The following is a 26,696-nucleotide window of genomic DNA, read 5'->3' on the forward strand; positions in this document are numbered from 1 at the left end:
TGGATATAGGACTGGAGAGAGAGAACATAGTTACACTGGATATAGGACTGGAAATAGAGAGAGAACATAGTTACACTGGATATAGGACTGGAGAGAGAGAACATAGTTACACTGGATATAGGACTGGAGAGAGAGAACACAGTTACACTGGATATAGGACTGGAGAGAGAGAACATAGTTACACTGGATATAGGACTGGAGAGAGAGAGAGAACATAGTTACACTGGATCTAGGACTGGAAAGAGAGAGAACATAGTTACACTGGATCTAGGACTGGAAAGAGAGAGAACATAGTTACACTGGATATAGGACTGGAAAGAGAGACAACATAGTTACACTGGATATAGGACTGAAGAGAGAGAGAGAGAACATAGTTACACTGGATATAGGACTGGAGAGAGAGAGAACATAGTTACACTGGATATAGGACTGGAGAGAGAGAACATAGTTACACTGGATATAGGACTGGAGAGAGAGAACATAGTTACACTGGATATAGGACTGGAGAGAGAGAACATAGTTACACTGGATATAGGACTGGAGAGAGAGAGAGAGAACATAGTTACACTGGATATAGGACTGAAGAGAGAGAACATAGTTACACTGGATATAGGACTGAAGAGAGATACAACACACAGTTACACTGGATATAGGACTGGAGAGAGAGAGCATAGTTACACTGGATATAGGACTGGAGAGAGAGAGATACAACACACAGTTACACAGACCTCAGCGGGGAGAGAGAATAGAGGACGTGAACGTACCACCATCTTTCCTCTGAACAGTTTGGGGATGGTTCCCTCCACGCAGGTGCCTTTCATTTTGTTCTCAACGTTGTCCAGGAGCTGGAACACAAACACACATTATCGATGGAACAGTGTATGTGAGCGGAGCAGAGATGGAGCCCAATTTGACTGGAGCGCAGAGCGAGATTACACAAAGGCTGGAGCGTCAGCCTTCTCGCTCGCTCCAATTTGGCTCCAGTAACGTTCACTTCGCTAGCTCAGAGCGTCCCCGGCCCAGCATGCATTTGTAGTCTACTACTGTACTGCTATAGCCCCTTGCTTTCTTTAGCTGTCATGGAGCTAACTAAATATTTTCATCAAAAAACTGATAAAACACACAAGTGATAAATCAAGGTGATGGATAAAGTAATCCTTCTGACCCCCCCCCCCCCTTAAAAGATTTAGATGCACTGTTGTAAAGTGGCTGTTCCACTGGATGTCTTAAGGTGAATGCACCAATTTGTAAGTCGCTCTGGATAAGAGCGTCTGCTAAATGACTTAAATGTAAATTTATAAAGATGAGGACCAAGAGCAAGAGAGGGAGTGGTGTGGTGATGTAGTGTCCACACCTAAAGAAGAGAGGGAGTGGTGTGGTGATGTAGTGTCCACAACTAAAGAAGAGAGGGAGAGTGGTGATGTAGTGTCCACGACTAAAGAAGAGAGGGAGTGGTGTGGTGATGTAGTGTCCACTACTAAAGAAGAGAGGGAGTGGTGTGGTGATGTAGTGTCCACGACTGAGGGAGTGGTGTGGTGATGTAGTGTCCACGACTAAAGAAGAGAGGGAGTGGTGTGGTGATGTAGTGTCCACGACTAAAGAAGAGAGGGAGTGGTGTGGTGATGTAGTGTCCACGACTAAAGAAGAGAGGGAGAGTGGTGATGTAGTGTCCACGACTAAAGAAGAGAGGGAGTGGTGTGGTGATGTAGTGTCCACGACTAAAGAAGAGAGGGAGTGTGGTGATGTAGTGTCCACAACTAAAGAAGAGAGGGAGTGTGGTGATGTAGTGTCCACAACTAAAGAAGAGAGGGAGTGTGGTGATGTAGTGTCCACGACTAAAGAAGAGAGGGAGTGGTGTGGTGATGTAGTGTCCACAACTAAAGAAGAGAGGGAGTGGTGTGGTGATGTAGTGTCCACCACTAAAGAAGAGAGGGAGTGGTGTGGTGATGTAGTGTCCACGACTAAAGAAGAGAGGGAGTGTGGTGATGTAGTGTCCACAACTAAAGAAGAGAGGGAGTGTGGTGATGTAGTGTCCACAACTAAAGAAGAGAGGGAGTGTGGTGATGTAGTGTCCACGACTAAAGAAGAGAGGGAGTGTGGTGATGTAGTGTCCACAACTAAAGAAGAGAGGGAGTGGTGTGGTGATGTAGTGTCCACGACTAAAGAAGAGAGGGAGTGTGGTGATGTAGTGTCCACGACTAAAGAAGAGAGGGAGTGGTGTGGTGATGTAGTGTCCACGACTAAAGAAGAGAGGGAGTGGTGTGGTGATGTAGTGTCCACTACTAAAGAAGAGAGGGAGTGTGGTGATGTAGTGTCCACGACTAAAGAACAGAGGGAGTGGTGTGGTGATGTAGTGTCCACGACTAAAGAAGAGAGGGAGTGGTGTGGTGATGTAGTGTCCACAACTAAAGAACAGAGGGAGTGGTGTGGTGATGTAGTGTCCACGACTAAAGAACAGAGGGAGTGTGGTGATGTAGTGTCCACAACTAAAGAAGAGAGGGAGTGTGGTGATGTAGTGTCCACAACTAAAGAACAGAGGGAGTGGTGTGGTGATGTAGTGTCCACAACTAAAGAAGAGAGGGAGTGTGGTGATGTAGTGTCCACAACTAAAGAAGAGAGGGAGAGTGGTGATGTAGTGTCCACAACTAAAGAAGAGAGGGAGTGGTGTGGTGATGTAGTGTCCACAACTAAAGAAGAGAGGGAGTGTGGTGATGTAGTGTCCACAACTAAAGAAGACAGGGAGTGGTGTGGTGATGTAGTGTCCACAACTAAAGAAGAGAGGGAGAGTGGTGATGTAGTGTCCACAACTAAAGAAGAGAGGGAGTGTGGTGATGTAGTGTCCACAACTAAAGAACAGAGGGAGTGGTGTGGTGATGTAGTGTCCACGACTAAAGAACAGAGGGAGTGGTGTGGTGATGTAGTGTCCACAACTAAAGAAGAGAGGGAGTGGTGTGGTGATGTAGTGTCCACGACTAAAGAAGAGAGGGAGTGGTGTGGTGATGTAGTGTCCACAACTAAAGAACAGAGGGAGTGGTGTGGTGATGTAGTGTCCACGACTAAAGAAGAGAGGGAGAGTGGTGATGTAGTGTCCACAACTAAAGAACAGAGGGAGTGTGGTGATGTAGTGTCCACGACTAAAGAATAGAGGGAGTGGTGTGGTGATGTAGTGTCCACGACTAAAGAACAGAGGGAGTGGTGTGGTGATGTAGTGTCCACGACTAAAGAACAGAGGGAGTGGTGTGGTGATGTAGTGTCCACGACTAAAGAACAGAGGGAGTGGTGTGGTGATGTAGTGTCCACGACTAAAGAACAGAGGGAGTGGTGTGGTGATGTAGTGTCCACGACTAAAGAAGAGAGGGAGAGTGGTGATGTAATGTCCACAACTAAAGAAGAGAGGGAGTGGTGTGGTGATGTAGTGTCCACGACTAAAGAAGAGAGGGAGAGTGGTGATGTAGTGTCCACGACTAAAGAAGACAGGGAGTGGTGTGGTGATGTAGTGTCCACCACTAAAGAAGACAGGGAGTGGTGTGGTGATGTAGTGTCCACAACTAAAGAAGAGAGGGAGTGGTGTGGTGATGTAGTGTCCACTACTAAAGAAGAGAGGGAGTGTGGTGATGTAGTGTCCACAACTAAAGAAGAGAGGGAGTGTGGTGATGTAGTGTCCACAACTAAAGAAGAGAGGGAGTGGTGTGGTGATGTAGTGTCCACAACTAAAGAAGAGAGGGAGTGGTGTGGTGATGTAGTGTCCACAACTAAAGAAGAGAGGGAGTGTGGTGATGTAGTGTCCACAACTGAAGAAGAGAGGGAGTGTGGTGATGTAGTGTCCACTACTAAAGAAGAGAGGGAGTGTGGTGATGTAGTGTCCACAACTGAAGAAGAGAGGGAGTGTGGTGATGTAGTGTCCACTACTAAAGAAACATTGTGGAATCTGAAAAGACACTTATCCTTAAAGTATGATGGTGTTCTTACTGTCTACATGCCAACAGAAAGGAACGAGGTGGGTAGATAACATTGTGTTATTGTAGCAAAGTATTTCTAATCTAAAATTCAGATCTCTTAAACATTTCAGTTCATTTTTGTTTTATTATCTATAGGATGGAGCATAATTGATTTTGGCCCAATAGAGACCTGGCATATTCCCATGTTCAAGGAGCTTTCTGTTTTGATTGGGTTGTTTTGCCTAAAAGCCTTCAGGCCATCCTATAGATAAAATAACTCTGCATCTCTGTCCAGCCTGGATAGAGCGGCCAAAAGGGTGTTAATCATCCCCAGTGGCTCTGAAAGTGAGGAGAGGATGTTCTCCACTGCTGTCCTGCCCTCCAGACACCATCACATGAGCCTGTACACAGACTGGCCAAACTCCTGTTTCTAAAAAAACAAATTAACAAAAGGCACTAAGTACATTTTCATTTTATTTCTATTTAATTCTAAGTAAGTCAAAGACTATATGCGTAATTTATAGACCATAATGATTTAATACAACTAAACGTTGTTTAAATGCCGAGTGCTTTACGTCCCTACCAGCTGATTGCATCGCACTCCCAAATGCTTCACAATGTCTTTCTTTGTGGACTATAGCATTGAAATAATATAGCCTGAATCATTCATTTTTGTTCCTTCTTAGTCTCCCTGTCTGGTTATAAACCGATTCAGAGTGTTAATATGCTGTTTAATATGACATGTAGCCTATTCAGTGTTAATATGCTGTTTAATATGACATGTAGCCTATTCAGAGTGTTAATATGCTGTTTAATATGACATGTAGCCTATTCAGAGTGTTAATATGCTGTTTAATATGACATGTAGCCTATTCAGTGTTAATATGCTGTTTAATATGACATGTAGCCTATTCAGAGTGTTAATATGCTGTTTAATATGACATGTAGCCTATTCAGTGTTTATATGCTGTTTAATATGACATGTAGCCTATTCAGAGTGTTAATATGCTGTTTAATATGACATGTAGCCTATTCAGAGTGTTAATATGCTGTTTAATATGACATGTAGCCTATTCAGTGTTAATATGCTGTTTAATATGACATGTAGCCTATTCAGTGTTAATATGCTGTTTAATATGACATGTCGCCTATTCAGTGTTTATATGCTGTTTAATATGACATGTAGCCTATTCAGAGTGTTAATATGCTGTTTAATATGACATGTAGCCTATTCAGTGTTAATATGCTGTTTAATATGACATGTAGCCTATTCAGTGTTAATATGCTGTTTAATATGACATGTAGCCTATTCAGTGTTAATATGCTGTTTAATATGACATGTAGCCTATTCAGAGTGTTTAATATGACATGTAGCCTATTCAGAGTGTTTAATATGACATGTGGCCTATTCAGAGTGTTTATATGCTGTTTAATGTGACATGTCGCCTATTAGTGCTTCTTACGATCACCTTTTCATGTTTATTATAATACTTTTCATTCAAATCCATATGGTTTTGGTTTCACTACTTCAAACCCAAAATGGTAGGTTCAGGTATTCACAAACAAAGAGATGGCTACTGGTTCAATTGTGATTTTAATGAACGGAGCGGATTTGGAGCGGCAGTTGTTTTGTTTGTTTTCCCTGTGAGGAAAGGACCGTGGAGCGCTGAGCGGGATTTCCCACCATTCAACTCCGCTCACATCCTCTGGGATGGAACACAGACACACGTTACGGAAGGAACACACACACACACACAGACACGTTACGGAAGGAACACACACACACAGACACGTTACGGAAGGAACACACACACACACACACAGACACGTTACGGAAGGAACACACACACACAGACACGTTACGGAAGGAACACACACACGTTACGGAAGGAACACACACAGAGACAGACACGTTACGGAAGGAACACACACAGAGACAGACACGTTACGGAAGGAACACACACACACACACGTTACGGAAGGAACACACAGACACGTTACGGAAGGAACACACACAGACACGTTACGGAAGGAACACACACAGACACGTTACGGAAGGAACACACAGACACGTTACGGAAGGAACACACAGACACGTTACGGAAGGAACACACAGACACGTTACGGAAGGAACACACAGACACGTTACGGAAGGAACACACAGACACGTTACGGAAGGAACACACACACACACGTTACGGAAGGAACACACACACACACGTTACGGAAGGAACACACACAGACACGTTACGGAAGGAACACACAGACACGTTACGGAAGGAACACACAGACACGTTACGGAAGGAACACACAGACACGTTACGGAAGGAACACACACAGAGACAGACACGTTACGGAAGGAACACACACACACGTTACGGAAGGAACACACACAGAGACAGACACGTTACGGAAGGAACACACAGACACGTTACGGAAGGAACACACAGACACGTTACGGAAGGAACACACAGACACGTTACGGAAGGAACACACAGACACGTTACGGAAGGAACACACACAGAGACAGACACGTTACGGAAGGAACACACAGACACGTTACGGAAGGAACACACAGACACACGTTACGGAAGGAACACACAGACACGTTACGGAAGGAACACACACACACACGTTACGGAAGGAACACACACAGAGACAGACACGTTACGGAAGGAACACACACAGACACACGTTACGGAAGGAACACACACAGACACGTTACGGAAGGAACACACACAGACACACGTTACGGAAGGAACACAGACAAGTTACGGAAGGAACACACAGACACGTTACGGAAGGAACACACACACACACAGACACGTTACGGAAGGAACACACACAGACACGTTACGGAAGGAACACACACAGACACACGTTACGGAAGGAACACACACAGACACACGTTACGGAAGGAACACGGACACGTTACGGAAGGAACACACACAGACACACGTTACGGAAGGAACACACACAGACACACGTTACGGAAGGAACACGGACACGTTACGGAAGGAACACACACAGACACGTTACGGAAGGAACACACAGACACACGTTACGGAAGGAACACACAGACACACGTTACGGAAGGAACACACAGACACGTTACGGAAGGAACACACACAGACACACGTTACGGAAGGAACACGGACACGTTACGGAAGGAACACACACAGACACACGTTACGGAAGGAACACACAGACACGTTACGGAAGGAACACGGACACGTCATTTAACGAACATGGCACGGGACCTCAGTTCTACAGCTGCACCATCGAGCGCATCCTGACTGGTTGCATCACCGCCTGGGTTTGGCAATTGCTCGACATTTGACCGCAAAGTGCTACAGAGGGTAGTGCGTACTCCCTGCCATCCAGGACCTCTATACCAGGCGGTGTCAGAAGGCCCTAAAAATGTATCTAGGACTCCAGCCACCCAAAAAAAAAGTAAAAAAAGCAAGTGGTTCCGGAGTCTGTGACAAAAAGGCTCCTAAACAGCTACTACCCCCAAGCCATAAGACTCCTGACCATTTCATTAAATGGCTACCTTGCCTCTCTTGCACGGGCTCGATGTACACTCACTGGACTCTTACCACACACACTACACTGACACGCCAACACACACATTGACACAACACACACACACATTCCTTCACATTCACTGCTGCTACTCTTATCTATCCTGATGGCCTAGTGACCTTTACCAATACCTACATATTACCTCAACTACCTCGTACCCCTGTATAGTGACTCGGTACCGGTACTCCTTGTATACAGCCTCATTACTATCTTTCCTTTAGATCATTTCTTACAACTCTGCCTTGTTGGTTAAGGCCTTGTAAGTAACCATTTCAGGGTAAGCTCGACAACTGTGGTATTCGACATGACAAATTAAATTAGAACACACACACACACACACACACACACACACACACTTTGGAAAGAACACAAACACATAGGGATCTAAAGTGCGACCAACTCGGTCACATACGCTGTGTGACCAGCAGTTTAATTTTGGGAGCACTGTGTGACTACGAAAATGATCCTCCTGATAATAATTGTTGTAATGATAAGGCTTGACTGTACCAGTGTTTCTGACTGCCTTAAGAGAGACAAGTCAGTGCAGATTCATCAGCGTCATGGTTGCACCATTACTACAGAGAAAACATCTTGGTTCTAACCCAACCAGGTCAAAAGATCTGACCCATTACTACAGTGAAAACATCTTGGTTCTGGCCCATTACTATAGTGAAAACATCTTGGTTCTGATATGACCCATTACTACAGAGAAAACATCTTGGTTCTGATATGACCCATTACTATAGTGAAAACATCTTGGTTCTGACCCAACCAGGTCAAAAGATCTGACCATTACTATAGTGAAAACATCTTGGTTCTAGCCCAACCAGGTCAAAAGATCTGACCCATTACTACAGTGAAAACATCTTGGTTCTGGCCCATTACTACAGAGAAAACATCTTGGTTCTGATATGACCCATTACTATAGTGAAAACATCTTGGTTCTGATATGACCCATTACTATAGTGAAAACATCTTGGTTCTGATATGACCCATTACTATAGAGAAAACATCTTGGTTCTGATATGACCCATTACTATAGTGAAAACATCTTGGTTCTAACCCAACCAGGTCAAAAGATCTGACCAGCAGCATTTGAATCTTCCTATAGCGGATTTTCCGGGAACCACATTTAATATTCATAAACCAAGTCACGGACCGCTCTAAAACGACTTGCTCGTCGACATCGTTAACCATTTGTTTACACGATGTTCAGTCATGTTAGGTCATTGGCTAGCTAGTTAATAACCTGGTAACTTTAGTATATCCAGACAGACAGGTAAAGCTTCTTCAGGAGATCAAGGATCATAGTAATGACAGACACCTGTCATGTCATCATCACCAACCAGACGTTCTTAAAGAGACAGTGTACCATTTTCAATGTAACGTTTCTCAAAGGGAAAATTGTGCTTTTACACAACGTAGAAACATCATTTCCCACAAATTATTTTGTAATTGCAATGGCATGTACTTTTCATCATTTTTTTTGCTTTAGTTTATTATAAATGTATTTACAGTGTTACATATTAGTTTAGGTCTCAACCTGTGCTTCAAAAGTAGCTATAATTCATATAGGCCCAACATAGGCTGTAACTCAATCAATTTGTAGGGTCAATATGCAGAAATCACTCCATCATTTCCTGGTGGCTAAAATTCAAATAGCTCGCCTAATTTCAGTTTGTGACCAAACAAGCAATTTATAGTGTAGAGAATAATTGTACCATCTAAACCACTGTGAAATATCTCTTCAATAACCAAAAATATTGTATTTTCAGCTGGTATACAAAACCTAAAGAAAAATACACACAAACAAAACTTAAGATCTGGTCTGGTGCTCCTAGATTTCGTATGGTGCAACCAACTTTTTTAAATGTAGAGGCCTGAAAACACACACTACTGAATGAACACACACACAGAACAACTACTCACCACTCTGCAGAGCTCCTGAACGTCATGTTGCATGAAGCTGTCTAATGTCTCCCACCTACACAGAAAACAACACTGTGTCAACTACTGTCACAGTGACCATGTTTTAAACAACACATTCACTGTCAACTACTGTCACAGTGACCATGTTTTAAACAACACATTCACTGTCAACTACTGTCACAGTCACCATGTTTTAAACAACACATTCACTGTCAACTACTGTCACAGTGACCATGTTTTAAACAACACATTCACTGTCAACTACTGTCACAGTCACCATGTTTTAAACACATTCACTGTCAACTACTGTCACAGTGACCATGTTTTAAACAACACATTCACTGTCAACTACTGTCACAGTCACCATGTTTTAAACAACACATTCACTGTCAACTTCAGTCACAGTCACCATGTTTTAAACTACACATTCACAATCTGTCAACTACTGTCACAAAACCACCATGTTTAATCATTGACCCATAATTGAACATGATGCAAAGCGTCACTTGATCAGGACAATGTGACTTATTACCAGGGTCTATCACTGTAGTCACTCTTCATTAGTGCACACCGTAGCAAAAACATTTAGCAATGGAAAATGAAAACAAGCGTTTCTCAGACAAAATCAGATAGTTCCCTTCCAGTCTCATTGATTAATCAATCGGTCGGTCATCTCTTTTCTCCTGCAGCGTTGCCAGCTGAGGGGTCCTGGCACCTACCCAAAGGACTTGGTGAGTTTCTTGGTGCCGACGGGCTTGTCGCTGTGCTGCAGCTCATAGAAAACCCTCTGTAGAGCCAGCGGAACACTCTTAGACGAGTCGTCTCCCTCTGTAGGCATCATGTACACCGCCTGGTACAGGAGAGAGGAGGGTTAGACACACAAACACTCTTAGACGAGTCGTCTCCCTCTGTAGGCATCATGTACACCGCCTGGTACAGGAGAGAGGAGGGTTAGACACACAAACATTCACACACTCTCAGAAGAGTCGTCTCCCTGTAAAGACATGTACACCGCCTGGTAGAGGAGAGGGGAGGGGTTAGACACACAAACACTCTCAGAAGAGTCGTCTCCCTCTGTAGACATCATGTACACCGCCTGGTAGAGGAGAGGGGTTAGACACACAAACATTCACACACTCTCTCAAAAGAGTCATCTCCCTGTATAGACATCATATACACCGCCTGGTAGGCACAGAGGAGAGGGGTGTTACACACACTTGAGCGTAGTATGACAGAGCGGTAGTTAGGTGTCTTACTGACCCTCCGTAGCTGGTTGGTGAAGAACAGGGTCTGTAGGAGGCTGTTCATATAACATGTCGCTCCCTGGTTCTTCAGACCCACGTAGCCGGTGTGTTTCTTTGAGTCCCACCTGCACACACACAGGACAGCAATGGGTTAACCCAACTACACACACACAGGACAGCAATGGGTTAACCCAACTACACACACACAGGACAGCAATGGGTTAACCCAACTACACACACAGGACAGCAATGGGTTAACACAACTACACACACACAGGACAGCAATGGGTTAACCCAACTACACACACAGGACAGCAATGGGTTAAACCAACTACACACACACACAGGACAGCAATGGGTTAAACCAACTACACCGGGACACAGGGGTAAGTTTACAACCACACATTGATGTCAGGATCACAGGATCTATGGTCAGGTCACTAGAAATAAAACATTCTTAAAAATCATGCTTTTAATAAGATAGTTTTAATTCAAGACACCGCTAAATAGAACTGGTTCAAGGTATTGTGTTCTCGTTATTCCAAACATCTGGTGAACTGGCCAATGGTGCCAAAACACAGAGGTGAGAGAGGACAGCAAAGAGGGAACGAGAAGGAGAGAGAGAGAGAGAGAGAACGAGAAGGAGAGTGAGAGAAAGGTTAGAGGAAGAAACATGGAACTAGAGAAAGAGAGAGAAAGGAAGAGCGAAGGAGAGAGAGAAAAAGAGCGGGTGAGATAGAAGAGCGAAGGAGAGAGAAAAAGACCGGGTGAGATAGAAGAGCGAAGGAGAGAGAGAAAAAGACCGGGTGAGATAGAAGAGCGAAGGAGAGAGAGAAAAAGACCGGGTGAGATAGAAGAGCGAAGGAGAGAGAAAAAGACCGGGTGAGATAGAAGAGCGAAGGAGAGAGAAAAAGACCGGGTGAGATAGAAGAGCGAAGGAGAGAGAAAAAGACCGGGTGAGATAGAAGAGCGAAGGAGAGAGAAAAAGACCGGGTGAGATAGAAGAGCGAAGGAGAGAGAAAAAGACCGGGTGAGATAGAAGAGCGAAGGAGAGAGAAAAAGACCGGGAGAGATAGAAGAGCGAAGGAGAGAGAAAAAGACCGGGAGAGATAGAAGAGCGAAGGAGAGAGAAAAAGACCGGGTGAGATTGAAGAGGGAAGGAGAGAAGTGAGGAATCAAGACTCACGCCACTCCGTGAGGAGCGTCCGCCTGCACGTAGACTTCAAAGGAGACTTTATCATCCTCCACAAAGCCTCTCTCTGGATCAGTCACATCCTGAAAACACACGCCGCAGAGAAATGTTGTTGGCTGTGTCTGTACGTGTATATATACACACACCAGTGTGTGTGTGTGTGTGTGTGTGTGTGTGTGTGTGTGTGTGTGTGTGGTACTCACGCTCCAGGACATGAAGTTAGAGAAGCCCCAGTCGTTCTCCTTGTGGAAGAAGAGGTGGCTGATTCTGCGGCTGAACGACTTCTCATCGTCCTTATAGTTGATGATCTTCAGCATGGCCTGAGCATGGCACGACCAGGACCTAGCAGGGGTACACATTTACACGTTACACCAGGACACTACTTCAGCATGGCCTGAGCATGGCACGACCAGGACCTAGCAGGGGTACACATTTACACGTTACACCAGGACACTACTTCAGCATGGCCTGAGCATGGCACGACCAGGACCTAGCAGGGGTACACAATTACACGTTACACCAGGACCGGGATCACCCTCGACCCAAGATGAAATGTCTCGTCCTAATGAACGGTTCAGTTGGTTTCCCCAGCAGGAGGCCGGGGTTCAGATCCCACCCATGACGTCTGTCTGTATCATGTGACGTCCATGGAGTCACCAGGACACAAATACCATGAGGTAGTCGCTAGAAACAGGGCCTAAGAGAAATGAAGCAATGCTGTGTTTCTCTGTGTGTGTGTGTTGATCAGGGTCTCTGCCTGCATGCTGTGTGTGCACTAAGGGCCTAATGATTAAGGCGTTGGTCCCCTGTGTGTGTGTGTATGTGTGTGTGTGTGGGGTGTGTGTATGTGTATGTGTATGTGTGTGTGGTGTGTGTGTGTGTGGGGTGTGTGTCATGTGACTTACGTGGAGTCGGAGTCTGCGTTACACTGCAGGAAGAAGCCAACACTCTTCTGGTGCGGCCGGTCTGGGTAGAAACGAGGCATCACCATGATCTTCCAGGGCAGGTTCCTGACGAAGCAGGAAGGGCTGAGAACAGACTCACTCAGCCGGCTGAACCTCTCCACCACAAAACGACACGTCGCCTCCGACCGCCAGCTGGTATCTAGCCACACAGGAGAGGAGTGTCAGTGTGTGTGTGTGTGTGTGTGTGTGTGTCTATCAGTGTGTGTGTGTCTCCATCAGTGTGTGCAGGTGAGTCCTCCTCACCATCCTCCATGTCCTCCTCTGTGTTGTGTCCGTCTGCCATGGCAACGTTCCCGTTAATCACCGGGTTGGCTGGGATTCTCGGGGGATCGTCTGTGTCCCCAGCTGCACACACACACACAACACACACAGAGAGGAAGACGATCGTCAGATAAACAAACAGAGATATCAGGGCTGGAAGAAACCAGCAGGGTGATATTCCTTAGTATAATGGTCAAGGAAACAAAACACGAGGTGGAATTAACTTCTTTAGGAAAACAGCCCTGATGTTGGAAACAAAACACGAGGTGGATTTAACTTCTTTAGGAAAACAGCCCTGATGTTGGAAACAAAACACGAGGTGGATTTAACTTCTTTAGGAAAACAGCCCTGATGTTGGAAACAAAACACGAGGTGGATTTAACTTCTTTAGGAAAACAGCCCTGATGTTGGAAACAAAACACGAGGTGGATTTAACTTCTTTAGGAAAACAGCCCTGATGTTGGAAACTACCATCATTATGTTGTCATTCAGAGTCATGTATTTTCCAAGCTACATCACATTGTCCTTTTAAAAACCTACCTACATTTAGTCTGGTTCGTGTTTTCATATTTTTTGCCATGGAAAAAATACAGCGATAGAGGCATCGTCCCGGCCATAACAGAAATATGTTGTTTCTCACTGGTATGATGATGATATGAAGGGGAAGATACACACAGTCCACTAGCTAGGAATGGTCCCCTTCAAATTGAGGCTCAACGTCAACCACCATGTTATTTCAGCATGATGCCCAACAGAGATACAATACAAACGTCCATAACTAGAAAAGGTGCAGAGAAACATTTTGGTTCCTGAAACATCAGCGTCTTCTGTTTAAAGTTATGATGACTGTGTCAGTTTAAAACACTGATCTGTATTGAATGACTGGGTCAGTTTAAAACACTGATCTGTACTGTGGTAATGATGACTGTGTCAGTTTAAAACACTGATCTGTATTGAATGACTGGGTCAGTTTAAAACACTGATCTGTACTGTGGTAATGATGACTGGGTCAGTTTAAAACACTGATCTGTACTGTGGTAATGATGACTAGGTCAGTTTAAAACACTGATCTGTACTGTGGTAATGATGACTGGGTCAGTTTAAAACACTGATCTGTCTTGTGGTAATGATGACTGTGTCAGTTTAAAACACTGATCTGTATTGAATGACTGGGTCAGTTTAAAACACTGATCTGTATTGTGGTAATGATGACTGGGTCAGTTTAAAACACTGATCTGTATTGAATGACTGGGTCCGTTTAAAACACTGATCTGTATTGAATGACTGGGTCCGTTTAAAACACTGATCTGTATTGTGGTAATGATGACTGGGTCAGTTTAAAACACTGATCTGTATTGTGGTAATGATGACTGGGTCAGTTTAAAACACTGATCTGTACTGTGGTAATGATGACTGGGTCAGTTTAAAACACTGATCTGTACTGTGGTAATGATGAATGGGTCAGTTTAAAACACTGATCTGTACTGTGGTAATGATGACTGGGTCAGTTTAAAACACAGATCTGTATTGAATGACTGGGTCAGTTTAAAACACTGATCTGTATTGTGGGTATGATAAAGGGTCAATTTAAAACATTGATCTGTACTGTGGTTTCCTTGTGATGTCTGTGTTTAATATTTAGAACAGAAGTTAATTTCCCTGCAATCTAAACATGCTGCCCGCATCCAAAATAGCACCCTCTGGCTCTGGTCTAAAGTAGTGCACTATGGCACCCTATTTCCTACATAGGAATCTGGTCTAAAGTAGTGCACTATGGCACCCTATTCAGGGCTCTGGTCTAAAGTAGTGCACTATGGCACCCTATTCCCTATATAGGGCTCTGGTCTAAAGTAGTGCACTATGGCACCCTATTCCCTACTTAGTGCACTACTTTTAACCAGGGCCCTATTTAGGATGCGGACACTGTCTCGTCATCTTTATCAGGAAGAACACTGTAGTACTGAGGCAGTGTCGCTGCAGCAGCAGCAGCGTGTGGCAGTCGACTACAGCAGTCTGGTAATTAGTAACAATGAAGGATTAAGCTGTGAGCTCCACTGACACACACAAGCCTGTGTAGCTGCTTTAGGAAGGGGACAAGAGAAACTCAGGCAGGTAATTACCCAGACAAAGAGCCTGGGACTAGTCTCATCAATCACAACTAAGATATCTACTGAAGAAGAACACAGGAAGTCTGTATCTCAAACGGCACCCTATTCCCTATATAGTGCACTACTTTTAACCAGAGCCCAATGGCACACTATTCCCTACATAGCGGACTACTTTTAACCAGGGCCCCTAGGGAAGGTGTAGAGAATAGGGAGCCATTTGAGAATCAGTGAAGTATACCTCGTCTCTGTTAGCAATTCTACAGTCAGTTTGAATGACAGAAAAGCATCTCATACATATATATATATTAGTGTGTCCTTACCTACCCTAGCAGTATGCGTGTCATCTCTTCCCTATACATGCCCTTCTGTGTCTGTGTGAGAGAGCCTGGTTGCATGTACCGAGTCTGTGTGTGTGTATATATACGGAGCCCCAGTGAGCCACGCTCACGAGACTGGCCTAATTTTCCCAAGTGGATTACAGGCAGCTAACGACATGTGTCACTCAGCCTGCGTCCCTGATGACTCCCTATTCCAGGGATCCTCAACTAGATTCAGCCACGGGACCATTTTCTTATGGAGTGGCTTTTCAGGGGGCCAGGCCCCCGAGTGGGATCCCAGATGGCGCAGCGGTCTAAGGCACTGCATCTCAGTGCTAGAGGCGTCACTACAGACCCTGGTTCAATCCTGGGATGGATCACAACCGGCCGTGATTGGGAGTCCCATAGGGTGGTGCACAATTTGCCCAGCGTCGTCCGGATTAGGGTTTGGCCGGGGTAGGCCGTCACTGTAAATTAAGAATTTATCTTAACTGACTTGCCTAGTTAAATAAAAGATTCAATAAAATAAAAATATACTTAAAAATAATTTGTAGATTGCAAATTGACTGCAAGAAGCACAAACAGATATAATGTTTGACTAAAACATAACCATTTCAAACCTTAGATTTGTAAACGATCACGTCTCTCTATTACGCATGGGAATACCTGGGAACAGATTTCTCAAATAGTTATTTACTTGGAGCTGATTTCCTGGTGTTTTTACAGTTTTTTAAGTCCAACAACTAAAATAAAATATATATTTAAAAAAATACTCAGAAAACTTGGGGAGGCAAAATAAAAGCAGCAATTGGAGATTCCCTACATAGAGCAATACAGTATCCTCCGGAATAATGTGTAGCAGTCGGGGGGGGGGGGGTCCTTCCTATAATTCTTATGTTGAAGGATGAGGAGCTCCAATGGCACCCTATTCCCTATATAGTGCACTCAGTTCTGGTGCCTTTTTTTTTTTAAGGAGGGTGAATGCAGCAAGCCAACCCCATGCTTAGGCCTATTTATTTGCGTTTTGCTGCATCAGTTGGGCGAAAGTTGATTATTTCATGCATAGTCTAGATATTTTTTTTAGATATTTTTTTATTTTACCTTTATATAACTAAGCAAATCAGTTGAGAACGTTCTTATTTTCAATGCCGGCCTACCGGGGAACAGTGGGTTAACTGCCTTGCCCAGGGGAACAGCGGGTTAACTGCCTTGCCCAGGGGAACAGCGGGTTAACTGCCTTGCCCAGGGGAACAGCGGGTTAACTGCCTTGCCCAGGGGAACAGCGGGTTAACTGCCTTGCCCAGGGGAACAGCGGGTTAACTGCCTTGCCCAGGGGAACAGCGGGTTAACTGCCTTGCCCAGGGGAACAGCGGGTTAACTGCCTTGCCCAGGGGAACAGCGGGTTAACTGCCTTGCCCAGGGGAACAGCGGGTTAACTGCCTTGCCCAGGGGAACAGCGGGTTAACTGCCTTGCCCAGGGGAACAGCGGGTTAACTGCCTTGCCCAGGGGAACAGCGGGTTAACTGCCTTGCCCAGGGGAACAGCGGGTTAACTGCCTTGCCCAGGGGAACAGTGGGTTAACTGCCTTGTCCAGGGGCAGAACGACAGGCTTTTACCTTGTCAGCTCGGGGATTCCATCTTGCAACCTTCTGGTTACTAGTCCAATGCTCTAACCACTAGGCTACCTGCCCCCCATTTCATGTACTGAACATGGCACAATACGTTAATCATTTTAACAAATCACTTTACCAATGTGTTATTGGGCAAGTTTTTGGAGGTGGGCATTCCATTTTTAGATGGTGTCGGCATACTCATTTTCATTCCTTTGACTAGAATGTCCTTTTTTTAACTAGGCAAGTCAGTTATGAACAAATTCTTATTTACAATGACGGCCTACCCCGGACGATGCTGGGCCAATTGTGCGCCGCCCTATGGGACTCCCAATCACGGCCGGTTGTGATACAACCTGGATTCGAACCAGGTACTGGAGTGACGCCTCTTACACTGAGATGCAGTGCCTTAGAACGCTGTGCCACTCGGGAGCTTATCATTACCAGATCTCATATATAATCTTTTAATTATTTATTATCATATTGATTAATTTTATGTCCCAAAAAAACTTGCATAAACACTGAATATAATGTAGGCCTACTTGTTAGGTTAACTTGGGGGTAAATCGCCACCCGGGTAAATCGCCACCCGGGGTAAATCGCCACCCGGGGTAAATCGCCACCCGGGGTAAATCGCCACCCGAGCCTGTACTTCTCACAGAAACCACTTCGTCACGACCCCCCCCAACACTTCCCCTGGTTTCCACTACTCTTCCTCAACAAAAAATATTATCGGTCTCACAATTTTTAAAAGTAATTCCAAAGAAATTAAATTGGAGGTAGAGAGACGTTGTACCCCAAGTCATCCTACAATTGACAGACGATACATTTCGCCCCACTCTCTCCCAGACACATGCCAGTCTTAAACACACTTCTGCTAAACATCCTGGGTTTAAAATGGCGACGTTCACGCATATTTAGGAGTTGAGAAATAAATCAAGTAGGACTGGAAAGCTGGGATTTCTCTCTTTTTTGAACAAAAGCCATTAAAACTGCAGTTTTTTTGAGATTGCAAGAATTGTTGTGCATTGACTTCTTGTCAGAATGCACGTTTTCCCTCCCTATGGCACTGAGAACAGAAATGAGCCACGAGAGGAATATTTATCTAGCATAGAACAACAAGCCGACAAGGTAAATAGATAAACTATTCTACTATGGGGTTGTTAGATGTTATTATTTACTTGTTTGCACCTCAGCAGAAATATTTGTTCATGTTTCATTTGTTGTTGCCGTGGCGGCAATGATTGTTGCCGTGGCGCAGCACCACAGCAAAACGAGCGAAGCGGAAAACTTTGGAGCAATACTTTTCACCAGGTCACATAGTGCACTGCCTTTAGGTCTACCCTATGTAGGGAATGGGCCAATAGATGTTGCTATGAAAAGTTAAGCTTTAGATCACTTATTTTGTTATTGCCTCAATGTGGCTTGTTTGTGGCCACAGGTCGAAGAATGGCTGAAAAATCTAAACATGAATCTAAAATGAACCCTAACAAATAGCGCTGTTGGGAGTCGAAAAACCGTAAATCAACCATATAATACTTTTAGTAAAAACATTGATCATTAACCTCAGGTTCAGAATGTATACGAAACATCACAGCAGTTGAAAAATATATCGCACCAGGAAATCACAAGAAAGCGGTTTACAGAGATGGGTGGGATCGGGCAAAAAAATGTACATTTTGGACCACAAGCCACTGCAGCAGGTAGATTTAAAAAAAAATCTGCGATTCATTTAATTGCTATTTAAAAACAAACAGCAGAAATACTTTGAAAACAGCTACTGTAGCATTTATTTAGCAATAAATTTGATAAAACGTCACTATTTTTTTACTCACAAATGCAGGTGTAATGCTCACACTGGAGCCTTGACCGCCCGCCAACATGGCTGGTAAAATAGACATCTTACCCACCAATGCCAAAATCTACCCGCCTTTGGCAGGTGTTAATTTTAGGCCCTGGATGGGATGGACTGAGAGTAGCTGGGGGCGGGGTTTAAAAGCTCACGTTCTATAACAGTTATGACTGAAAATACAACGTATAATATAAGTACATCAAAATATGGACTCATAAGCCCAAAGGGTGGCTACTTCGAATAATCTCAAACATAAAATATATTTTGATTTGTTTAACACTTTTTTTGTAATTACATGATTCCATATGTTATTTCATAGTTTTGATGTCTTCACTATTATTCTACAATTTAGAAAATAGTAAAAAAAATTAAGAAAAAACCTTGAATGAGTAGGTGTGTCCGAACTTTTGACTGGTACTGTACATGTAACAAAAGAAAAATCTGTTAAAACTATGGTTTTTTTTTGTCTCCAGAAGAGTTTGTCCTGCATCTCAGTAGTGCTGCTCTAGGATCAGTTTGTCCTGCATCTCAGTAGGAGTGCTGACCTAGGATCAGTTTGTCCTGCATCTCAGTAGGAGTGCTGACCTAGGATCAGTTTGTCCTGCATCTCAGTAGGAGTGCTGATCTAGGATCAGTTTGTCCTGCATCTCAGTAGTGCTGCTCTAGGATCAGTTTGTCCTGCATCTCAGTAGGAGTGCTGACCTAGGATCAGTTTGTCCTACATCTCAGTAATGGTGCTGCTCTAGGATCAGTTTGTCCTGCATCTCAGAGTAGGAGTCCTTACCACTGGTGCTAAATTAGGTACATTTAGTAAGAGTAGTGCATGGTATTCAGCAGCTGGGATGGGAAAGGGGCCAGGCCAGGAATAACCACTGGTGTTAAGTTAGGTACATTTAGTAAGATGTTAAAATGGTTATAAGAATGGCAAGGTGCCAATGTAAACCAACTGGTTGTACTGTATGACTATTACAGTGTTAGGCCTCTTGTCCATGCACCTCAGCTAGACCTGAATCTGCTCATCCAAACATCAGTTGTGTAAATAAATCAAACAGAGATTCTATCAGTTAGACTAATGCACCTGTGGTAATGATGAATAATCTCCATCATATGCATCACAATTGATCAAAACGCTGAAGAGCATGCTATTGACGAAAATATTGCTAAACTGTCAGAAATGTTGTTGACTGTCTCCAACAAATGGGGATCATTAAAAATGGCGAGCCACACGCGTTGTCTTCATACAATGAAGCAGCAAATCCCCGCGCGCTGGCTGTGTCGATGCAACCTCCACATGCAGGCCTTGCCGCAGAAACATAAACCCTGCACTGCCACCCACCTCGAGTTCTTATGTTGGCTAAATCCTAAACTTGGCTTAACGCCATCTATCTAGCTGTGCACCATTAAATATTTCCGGGCATCTTTTGGGCACTAGTGCTTTTTTCAGTAACGTTAGTTCGCCAGCCAGCTTAGACTATCGTTGATGTATGGCAAACCAAATTGACGCATCTGTGTTGATTAACTGAATTGTAAGCTAGCTAGTACCTCTTTGCTAGCTAATGAAATTGGTCTTTCAGCTAGATATCACCACTGCTAAATGAGTTAGCCATCTAGCTAGCTACATGATTATTTCCTGTATAGCTAGTTCATTTGATCATCACATAAATGACATGCTAGTCTCAATTACGATGATGCAAACCATTCCTTCATAAAAACGTAAACAAACAGCTAAGGCCCTGCTTCAAATTGATCGCTTTAAAATTCTAGCTAAGTATCCACCATCTTGGAATCGCCACACACCCCCGTCCACGGAGAGGCCTCCTATAACGTTCACTAAGCGCTAGCTAAGGATAACAATTTTCAGTCAACAATCATAATACAGCAAAACAATTATATTACAAATACAAATTATACATATACTGTTTACAACATAACTGAGTGACGCGATGAATTTGGACCACTGAGTTATCGCACCTTGTTACCTGGCTACTGTAGCATGGCTAACGTTCGTTGATTCGCGGCTAAGCAGAGGTGACGTTAGTTAGCTAATTACAAATACATTACACAGTCGGGTTGGCTAGTTAGCAAACAAATAGTAAACGCACAGTAGCCATGAGATCACTAAAATACCTAACTAACCTACCAATTGGTCAGTCAAAGGTGTAAGTAAATAGCAACATTTCCCTAATACTGCTGGGTCATTAATTGCCATTGTTAAAACTGCATGCGTAGGCTCAAAGAGTCATGTGAAACAAGCTAACTTTAGCTAAGTGGGCTACTGTTTACAAACATGAACGGGAGGTGTAACATCCAGACTAAAATTGTGTTAACGTAACTCTGTGACCGTGCACAAACGATCGACTTTGTAGCGTGAGTGAGCTATTGAGTCGGTTTATTTGGCAACTAGCAGGCTAGCTAACCGCGATGAATGAATTATACATGCTATTGCTAACTAGCCAACTGATCAAAATATAATCACCGTAAGTTAGCTTGTTAGGTGACAAGAGATATGCCGGTTGTAAATATACTGTAAAACATGTGGTTTATGTAATGTTTCACTCAAGTTGGCTTACGTTAAACCAAAACGGATGTTTTGACCATCGGTAGATACCTAACGTTGGCTACCAAGTTGACTGCGCCACGTTTATCACGCCAACTTGGCTAGCTAGCTAACGTCAGACAGTGAGAGTGCAAGAAATCAGTCCGCGAATGTGCTAACCCGCCAGTTGCATGTGTGATGTAGTTAGCGAGTCTCGGCTAGTTACCGGGTTGTCCAACGTTAACTAACTAGTTACATCCATGACGCTGGTATTTGACATGTCAACAACACTAAGTTAGCTAGCTAACGTTGGCTACTGACTAAACGAGCGAACGAGGTCAGATGCTGCTGCAATGGACGCATCATCAGCAAAATGAGTTGTGACCATTGTGGTAGGCCTTGATGTTTACAGTAACGATAGATCAGTTCACGCTAGCTATGTGTAACAGTATAACTTTAAACCGTCCCCTCGCCCCGACACGGGCGCGAACCAGGGACCCTCTGCACACATCGACAACAGTCACCCACGAAGCAGCGTTACCCATCGCTCCACAAAAGCCACGGCCCTTGCAAAGCAAGGGGCAACACTACTTAAGTCTCAGAGCAAGTGACGTAACTGATTGAAATGCTACTAGCGCGTACCCGCTAACTAGCTAGCCATTTCACATCCGTTACACTCACCCCCCTTTCAACCTCCTCCTTTTCCGCAGCAACCAGTGATCCGGGTCAACAGCATCAATGTAACAGTATAACTTTAAACCGTCCCCTCGCCCCGACCCGGGCGCGAACCAGGGACCCTCTGCACACATCAACAACGGTTGCCCACGAAGCACGGTCGTTACCCATCGCTCCACAAAGGCCGAGGCCCTTGCAAAGCAAGGGGCAACACTACTTAAGTCTCAGAGCAAGTGACGTAACTGATTGAAATGCTACTAGCGCGTACCCGCTAACTAGCTAGCCATTTCACATCCGTTACATATGCACTTCAACTATTTTAATGTAATTGTTTTAGTTTATTGTCCCTTCCCGTGCCTTTTTACCTTCCATCTCCATATCCTCGGGCTCGCTAAGTTGTTGCTCGCCGGCTTTCTGCTGCTGTTGTTGAGTGTGGTGGTGGTTCATGTTGGCAACTGTTGTGAAGGGATGATGCCTGTTGTCTTTGTTCCCCTCGAACTTGTCTGTTGCTGGTTCCGTGGGGAGCCGGGTTCTGGGTTGTTGGTGGGGTGTTTGAGGGTGCGGAGGTGGAATAGACAGGTCGAACCTTGGTGGCTGGGCCTGTTCTAAAACAACCTCGGCCTTTTCTCCCGTCAGCGCCGGGGATTGAGGGGAGGAGGTCGGTGGGGGAGCAGGCAGAGAAACGCGGACGTATTTGCTTGCTATTCGCCCAATCTCGGCGCCTTGATGGGTGCAAGTCGCTGACGGTGGTTATGCCTACGGCTCCAAAAAGGGAGACCCGTTGAATTAAACAAATCCGACTTTACCCCAGGTAATATGGGGCAATTGGCGAAGTGAGAAAGACAACTCACGACCTGCAGTCAGAAACAAATACTGTTGCCCTGCTTTAAAGCCAACTGGCACAAGGCAGCCAACTAACGAAATTAGTCAATCAGGGAAAACAAATGTTCATAAACTATCGATGCACATTGAAATACAACTTTCCCTTCGATATTCCCAGTCCGTGTGCTCCTCCGATTGTCCCTCGTCTGGGGGAGAGCAGAGAAAAAAGCTATCCATTCAAACCTGCTTATAATTTGGAATAGCACTAATTTAGAAGTTTAGGGTGATAGCGATGCCACAGCCCGATATCGACTTTCGCTCACATTAAACCACCGTATTACTATTAGCAACAGAATTCAGCACCTTGTCGCATTTCAAACGTCTGTTCAATTAAGAAATGTGCCCGGTCACAGCCAGAGCCTCTCACCCGCTTCCTTGGTTTGTGATGTTGAGTTTGAGGTAAAACTCAAAATGGCGGTCGCGCTCTTCTCTGAAATGTCACATCCGCATGGAGATCTAAACACTCCCGCACACAGCAGAATCGCTGGGTCGCTCGCTGACGGACTGTGTATTTTTCATTAACCAAAATACTGGTCAGCAATCATAGGCTACAACTCACGGCAGTAAAAAAATATATAATCCTAGCTAATATTATAGGTTAGTTGGTATAACGGGTTATAGCAGAAGTGTCAAAATCATTTTGCTCCGGGGGCCGCATTCGGTCTTCAAAGAGGTCCGGAGGGCCGCACTGAAAATTGGTTATATTTCCACGCCGTTAAAATGTGCAAAGAAATGTCCTCTTATCCATTGTTTTTGGAATTTTCGATGCTTCCTGACTGTCTAGGCTTCATTTTGGTGATTATTAGCAAGCTGGACACAGTCAAGAAACTGTATGCATGTAAGTCAATTATAATTTACAAAGTTTCGATTTGGTTTTAGTCATTTTAAAGTAAGCCTATATTAAGTGTGTTCCTTCGCCCCCCCCCCCAAAAAAAACACCCATGGGCCGGATTTTGACACCCCTGGGTTATAGCATTTACCAGAAATAGGAGTGTACTGGATGCACTTAAAGGGCCCATTTTCTTTAAAATAATTGCAACAAGACACTGCAAACACATAACATACGTTTTTTTCTCCAGTGCTATGGATATGAGTTGTATAAATTGTATTATTTTCCCCGCTTTGGAGTATATTCTGTTTTAAGGATATATGATGAGTCAATATCGCAGTGTAAAAACTGAGTGAAAGGGCCCAACATCATTTGTCACTAAGCTTCAATTTTCCAATCCAAAGAAATTCTCTGGTACATAACTGGACAACTGAACATTGCAACATTTTGACACAATACACTGATATAAGGCTGTATCACAACCCGGCCGTGATTGGGAGTCCCATAGGGCGGCGCACAATTGGCCCAGCATCGTCCCGGGTAGGCCATCATTGTAAATAAGAATTTGTTCATAACTGACTTGCCTAGTTAAATAAAGGAGGGTGAATGCAGATGCCAACCCCATGCTTCAGCCTATTTATTTGCAGTTTGGTGCAACAGTTGGGCTAAAGTTGATTGTTTATTTCTAATAGCATACCTGATAATATGGACCATGCATAGGCTAGATACTGTACATGGCACAATATGTTAAAATCCTATAAAACTGGTGTTAGCTGCACTATTTACTGCATTGTTAAGGGACTTTTGTAAAATGCAGTAAACTTGAAAGGTTCACAGGAATGAAACAGGACACACACACTCATACTGAATTTGTTTAGGCAGTTTTTAATACATAGCTAGTATATTTATTATTGTTGTAGCTATTAGCTAGAATATGAAGAGTATCCTTCCCTCCTATCATAGATGAAGCAATATGAACTGAGTGATGAGAGATGTTCTGTTTGTAGGAAAACAGTGCCCTCTAGTGGAGAGATAGGAGAAGGGTGCTGAAAGTTGCTGTAGTTAGGTACAACAGCTTTTCAGCTGACTCATCCAAAGCTATTGGAATGTCTTGTTCATCTACCTCCACCCACACACAGGAACACACACACACTGGCCTAACCCAGTCTTGACCAACAAGCTGCCATGATTACCATAGATATCATACCAGACACATCACTTGTAATGTCCTGCTGTTTATGGAAAGTGGCCTATTAAATAATTATGTAGCTACGTTGTGAAGAATCAAATCAAAATCAAATCAAATTGTATGTGTCACATGCGCCGAATACAACAGGTAACGCTTACTTACTTACAACCCTGAAATGCTTACTTACAAGCCCTTAACCAACAATGCAGTTAAGAAAATCAACAACAAAAAAAGTAAGAAATAAAAGCAACAAATAATTAAAGAGCAGTAGTAAAATAACAACAGCGAGGCTATATACAGGGGGTACCGGTACAGAGTCAATGTGCGGGGGCACCAGTTAGTTGAGATAATTGAGGTAATATGTATATGTAGGTAGAGTTATTAAAGTGACTATGCATAGATAATAACAGAGAGTAGCAACAGCGTGGAAGAGCAAATAGTCTGTGTAGCCATTTTGATTAAAAGTTCCTCAAACTTTGTCTTGTAAACATAGCTGAGCTGCTAAATGTTTTAATTCATTCACTTAAAACCCAGTCCATGTTGTTACACAATCTGGGGTCCCCTAGATTCACACCTGTCTGCCTCCAGCCTTGAAGGTGTTTTGATCAGCAATGAGCTCAGCCCTGGGTCGTGTTCATTACACATCAAACAAAAGAAAACGGATTGAATCAGGGAGTGCCGAGAAAAAGCTGGGGGGTTGGTTTCCTGGGGCCCAGAGTTTTTCCAGTTCTGGTAGACTAACCTAACCAGGTAAAACTTGGGACCCTAGTGGTAGGGTATGACATAGTAATAACTCAGGTGTAAAATAGTTTTATATGGGCTATGATGGGACCAGAGATGTTCGCATCATGGTTAAAAGAAAACTAGACAACAACTGCGATTGGACAATAGAACTAACAGGGCAGAGCTGGCTTTATGCAGGGTTGCATCATGTAGGTCTTTGCATCTGTAATTAAAAAGTTACTCACATTGTATGGCGTCACTGTGTTGATTTATTAATTGATAAGGGACCACCCAAAGTTTGAATCTAAACTTTTTTCTCTTAACACAAATAAATAGGCCTATTTTAGGCTATAAATACATGAAGTTACCGCTTCCTTTCCCCTGGCCAGAGGGGATCAGAGGTCATAGGCTTCTCTAGGCTATCTGCATCTGTGGTTGTTATCAGTAGGCTACAGTAGATCACAGAAGCTCCGATTTATTGTGCACGAGTTGACAAATCATGAGGAAAATCAGTCTAAACAACAGTACTTAGTCCCTCTTTTCAACACTTTTTTGTTAATATTTTTAGCCCAAATTTTGGGGCAAATGCCAGCTCACTACACATTTGCCAGCGGCCCTGCTGTGCTGATCTTTGCAATGTGGGTAGATGGAAACCGCCACATTATGCTACAAATTAAGAAACATATCCTATTTGTATGTTCTATTTTCTCTAAATGTCGAGTTAGTATCTCACAATTTTGAGTTAGTATCTTGAAACGTTGACTTACGTATTTCAAAAGTTTTAGTTAGCATCTCCAAATGTTGACTTACAATTTCGAAATGTTGACTTAGTGTCTTTACATTTTGAGATAGCACTAAAAA

The 26,696-nt window shown here is 43.8% G+C and overlaps 1 protein-coding gene across 2 annotated transcripts in view; it reads right to left on the bottom strand.

Annotated features, from left to right (window-relative positions):
* Positions 1-22,962, bottom strand: part of usp7 (ubiquitin specific peptidase 7 (herpes virus-associated)) — a gene marked incomplete at its 3' end in the record, with an annotated part of 39,731 nt that extends 16,769 nt beyond the window's left edge. Inside the window, 9 exon segments of one of the 2 annotated variants that reach the window (XM_055897619.1) lie at positions 765-845; positions 9,453-9,507; positions 10,172-10,302; positions 10,713-10,821; positions 11,883-11,971; positions 12,092-12,230; positions 12,794-12,992; positions 13,097-13,198; positions 22,578-22,962. In XM_055897619.1, coding sequence (XP_055753594.1) covers positions 765-845; positions 9,453-9,507; positions 10,172-10,302; positions 10,713-10,821; positions 11,883-11,971; positions 12,092-12,230; positions 12,794-12,992; positions 13,097-13,198; positions 22,578-22,659 — 987 coding nt within the window. 2 annotated transcript variants of the gene reach the window in all.
* Positions 22,963-26,696: the final 3,734 nt, after the last annotated feature.

The sequence above is a fragment of the Salvelinus fontinalis genome, chromosome 2, assembly GCF_029448725.1.
Source record: "Salvelinus fontinalis isolate EN_2023a chromosome 2, ASM2944872v1, whole genome shotgun sequence".
NCBI lineage: Eukaryota > Metazoa > Chordata > Actinopteri > Salmoniformes > Salmonidae > Salvelinus > Salvelinus fontinalis.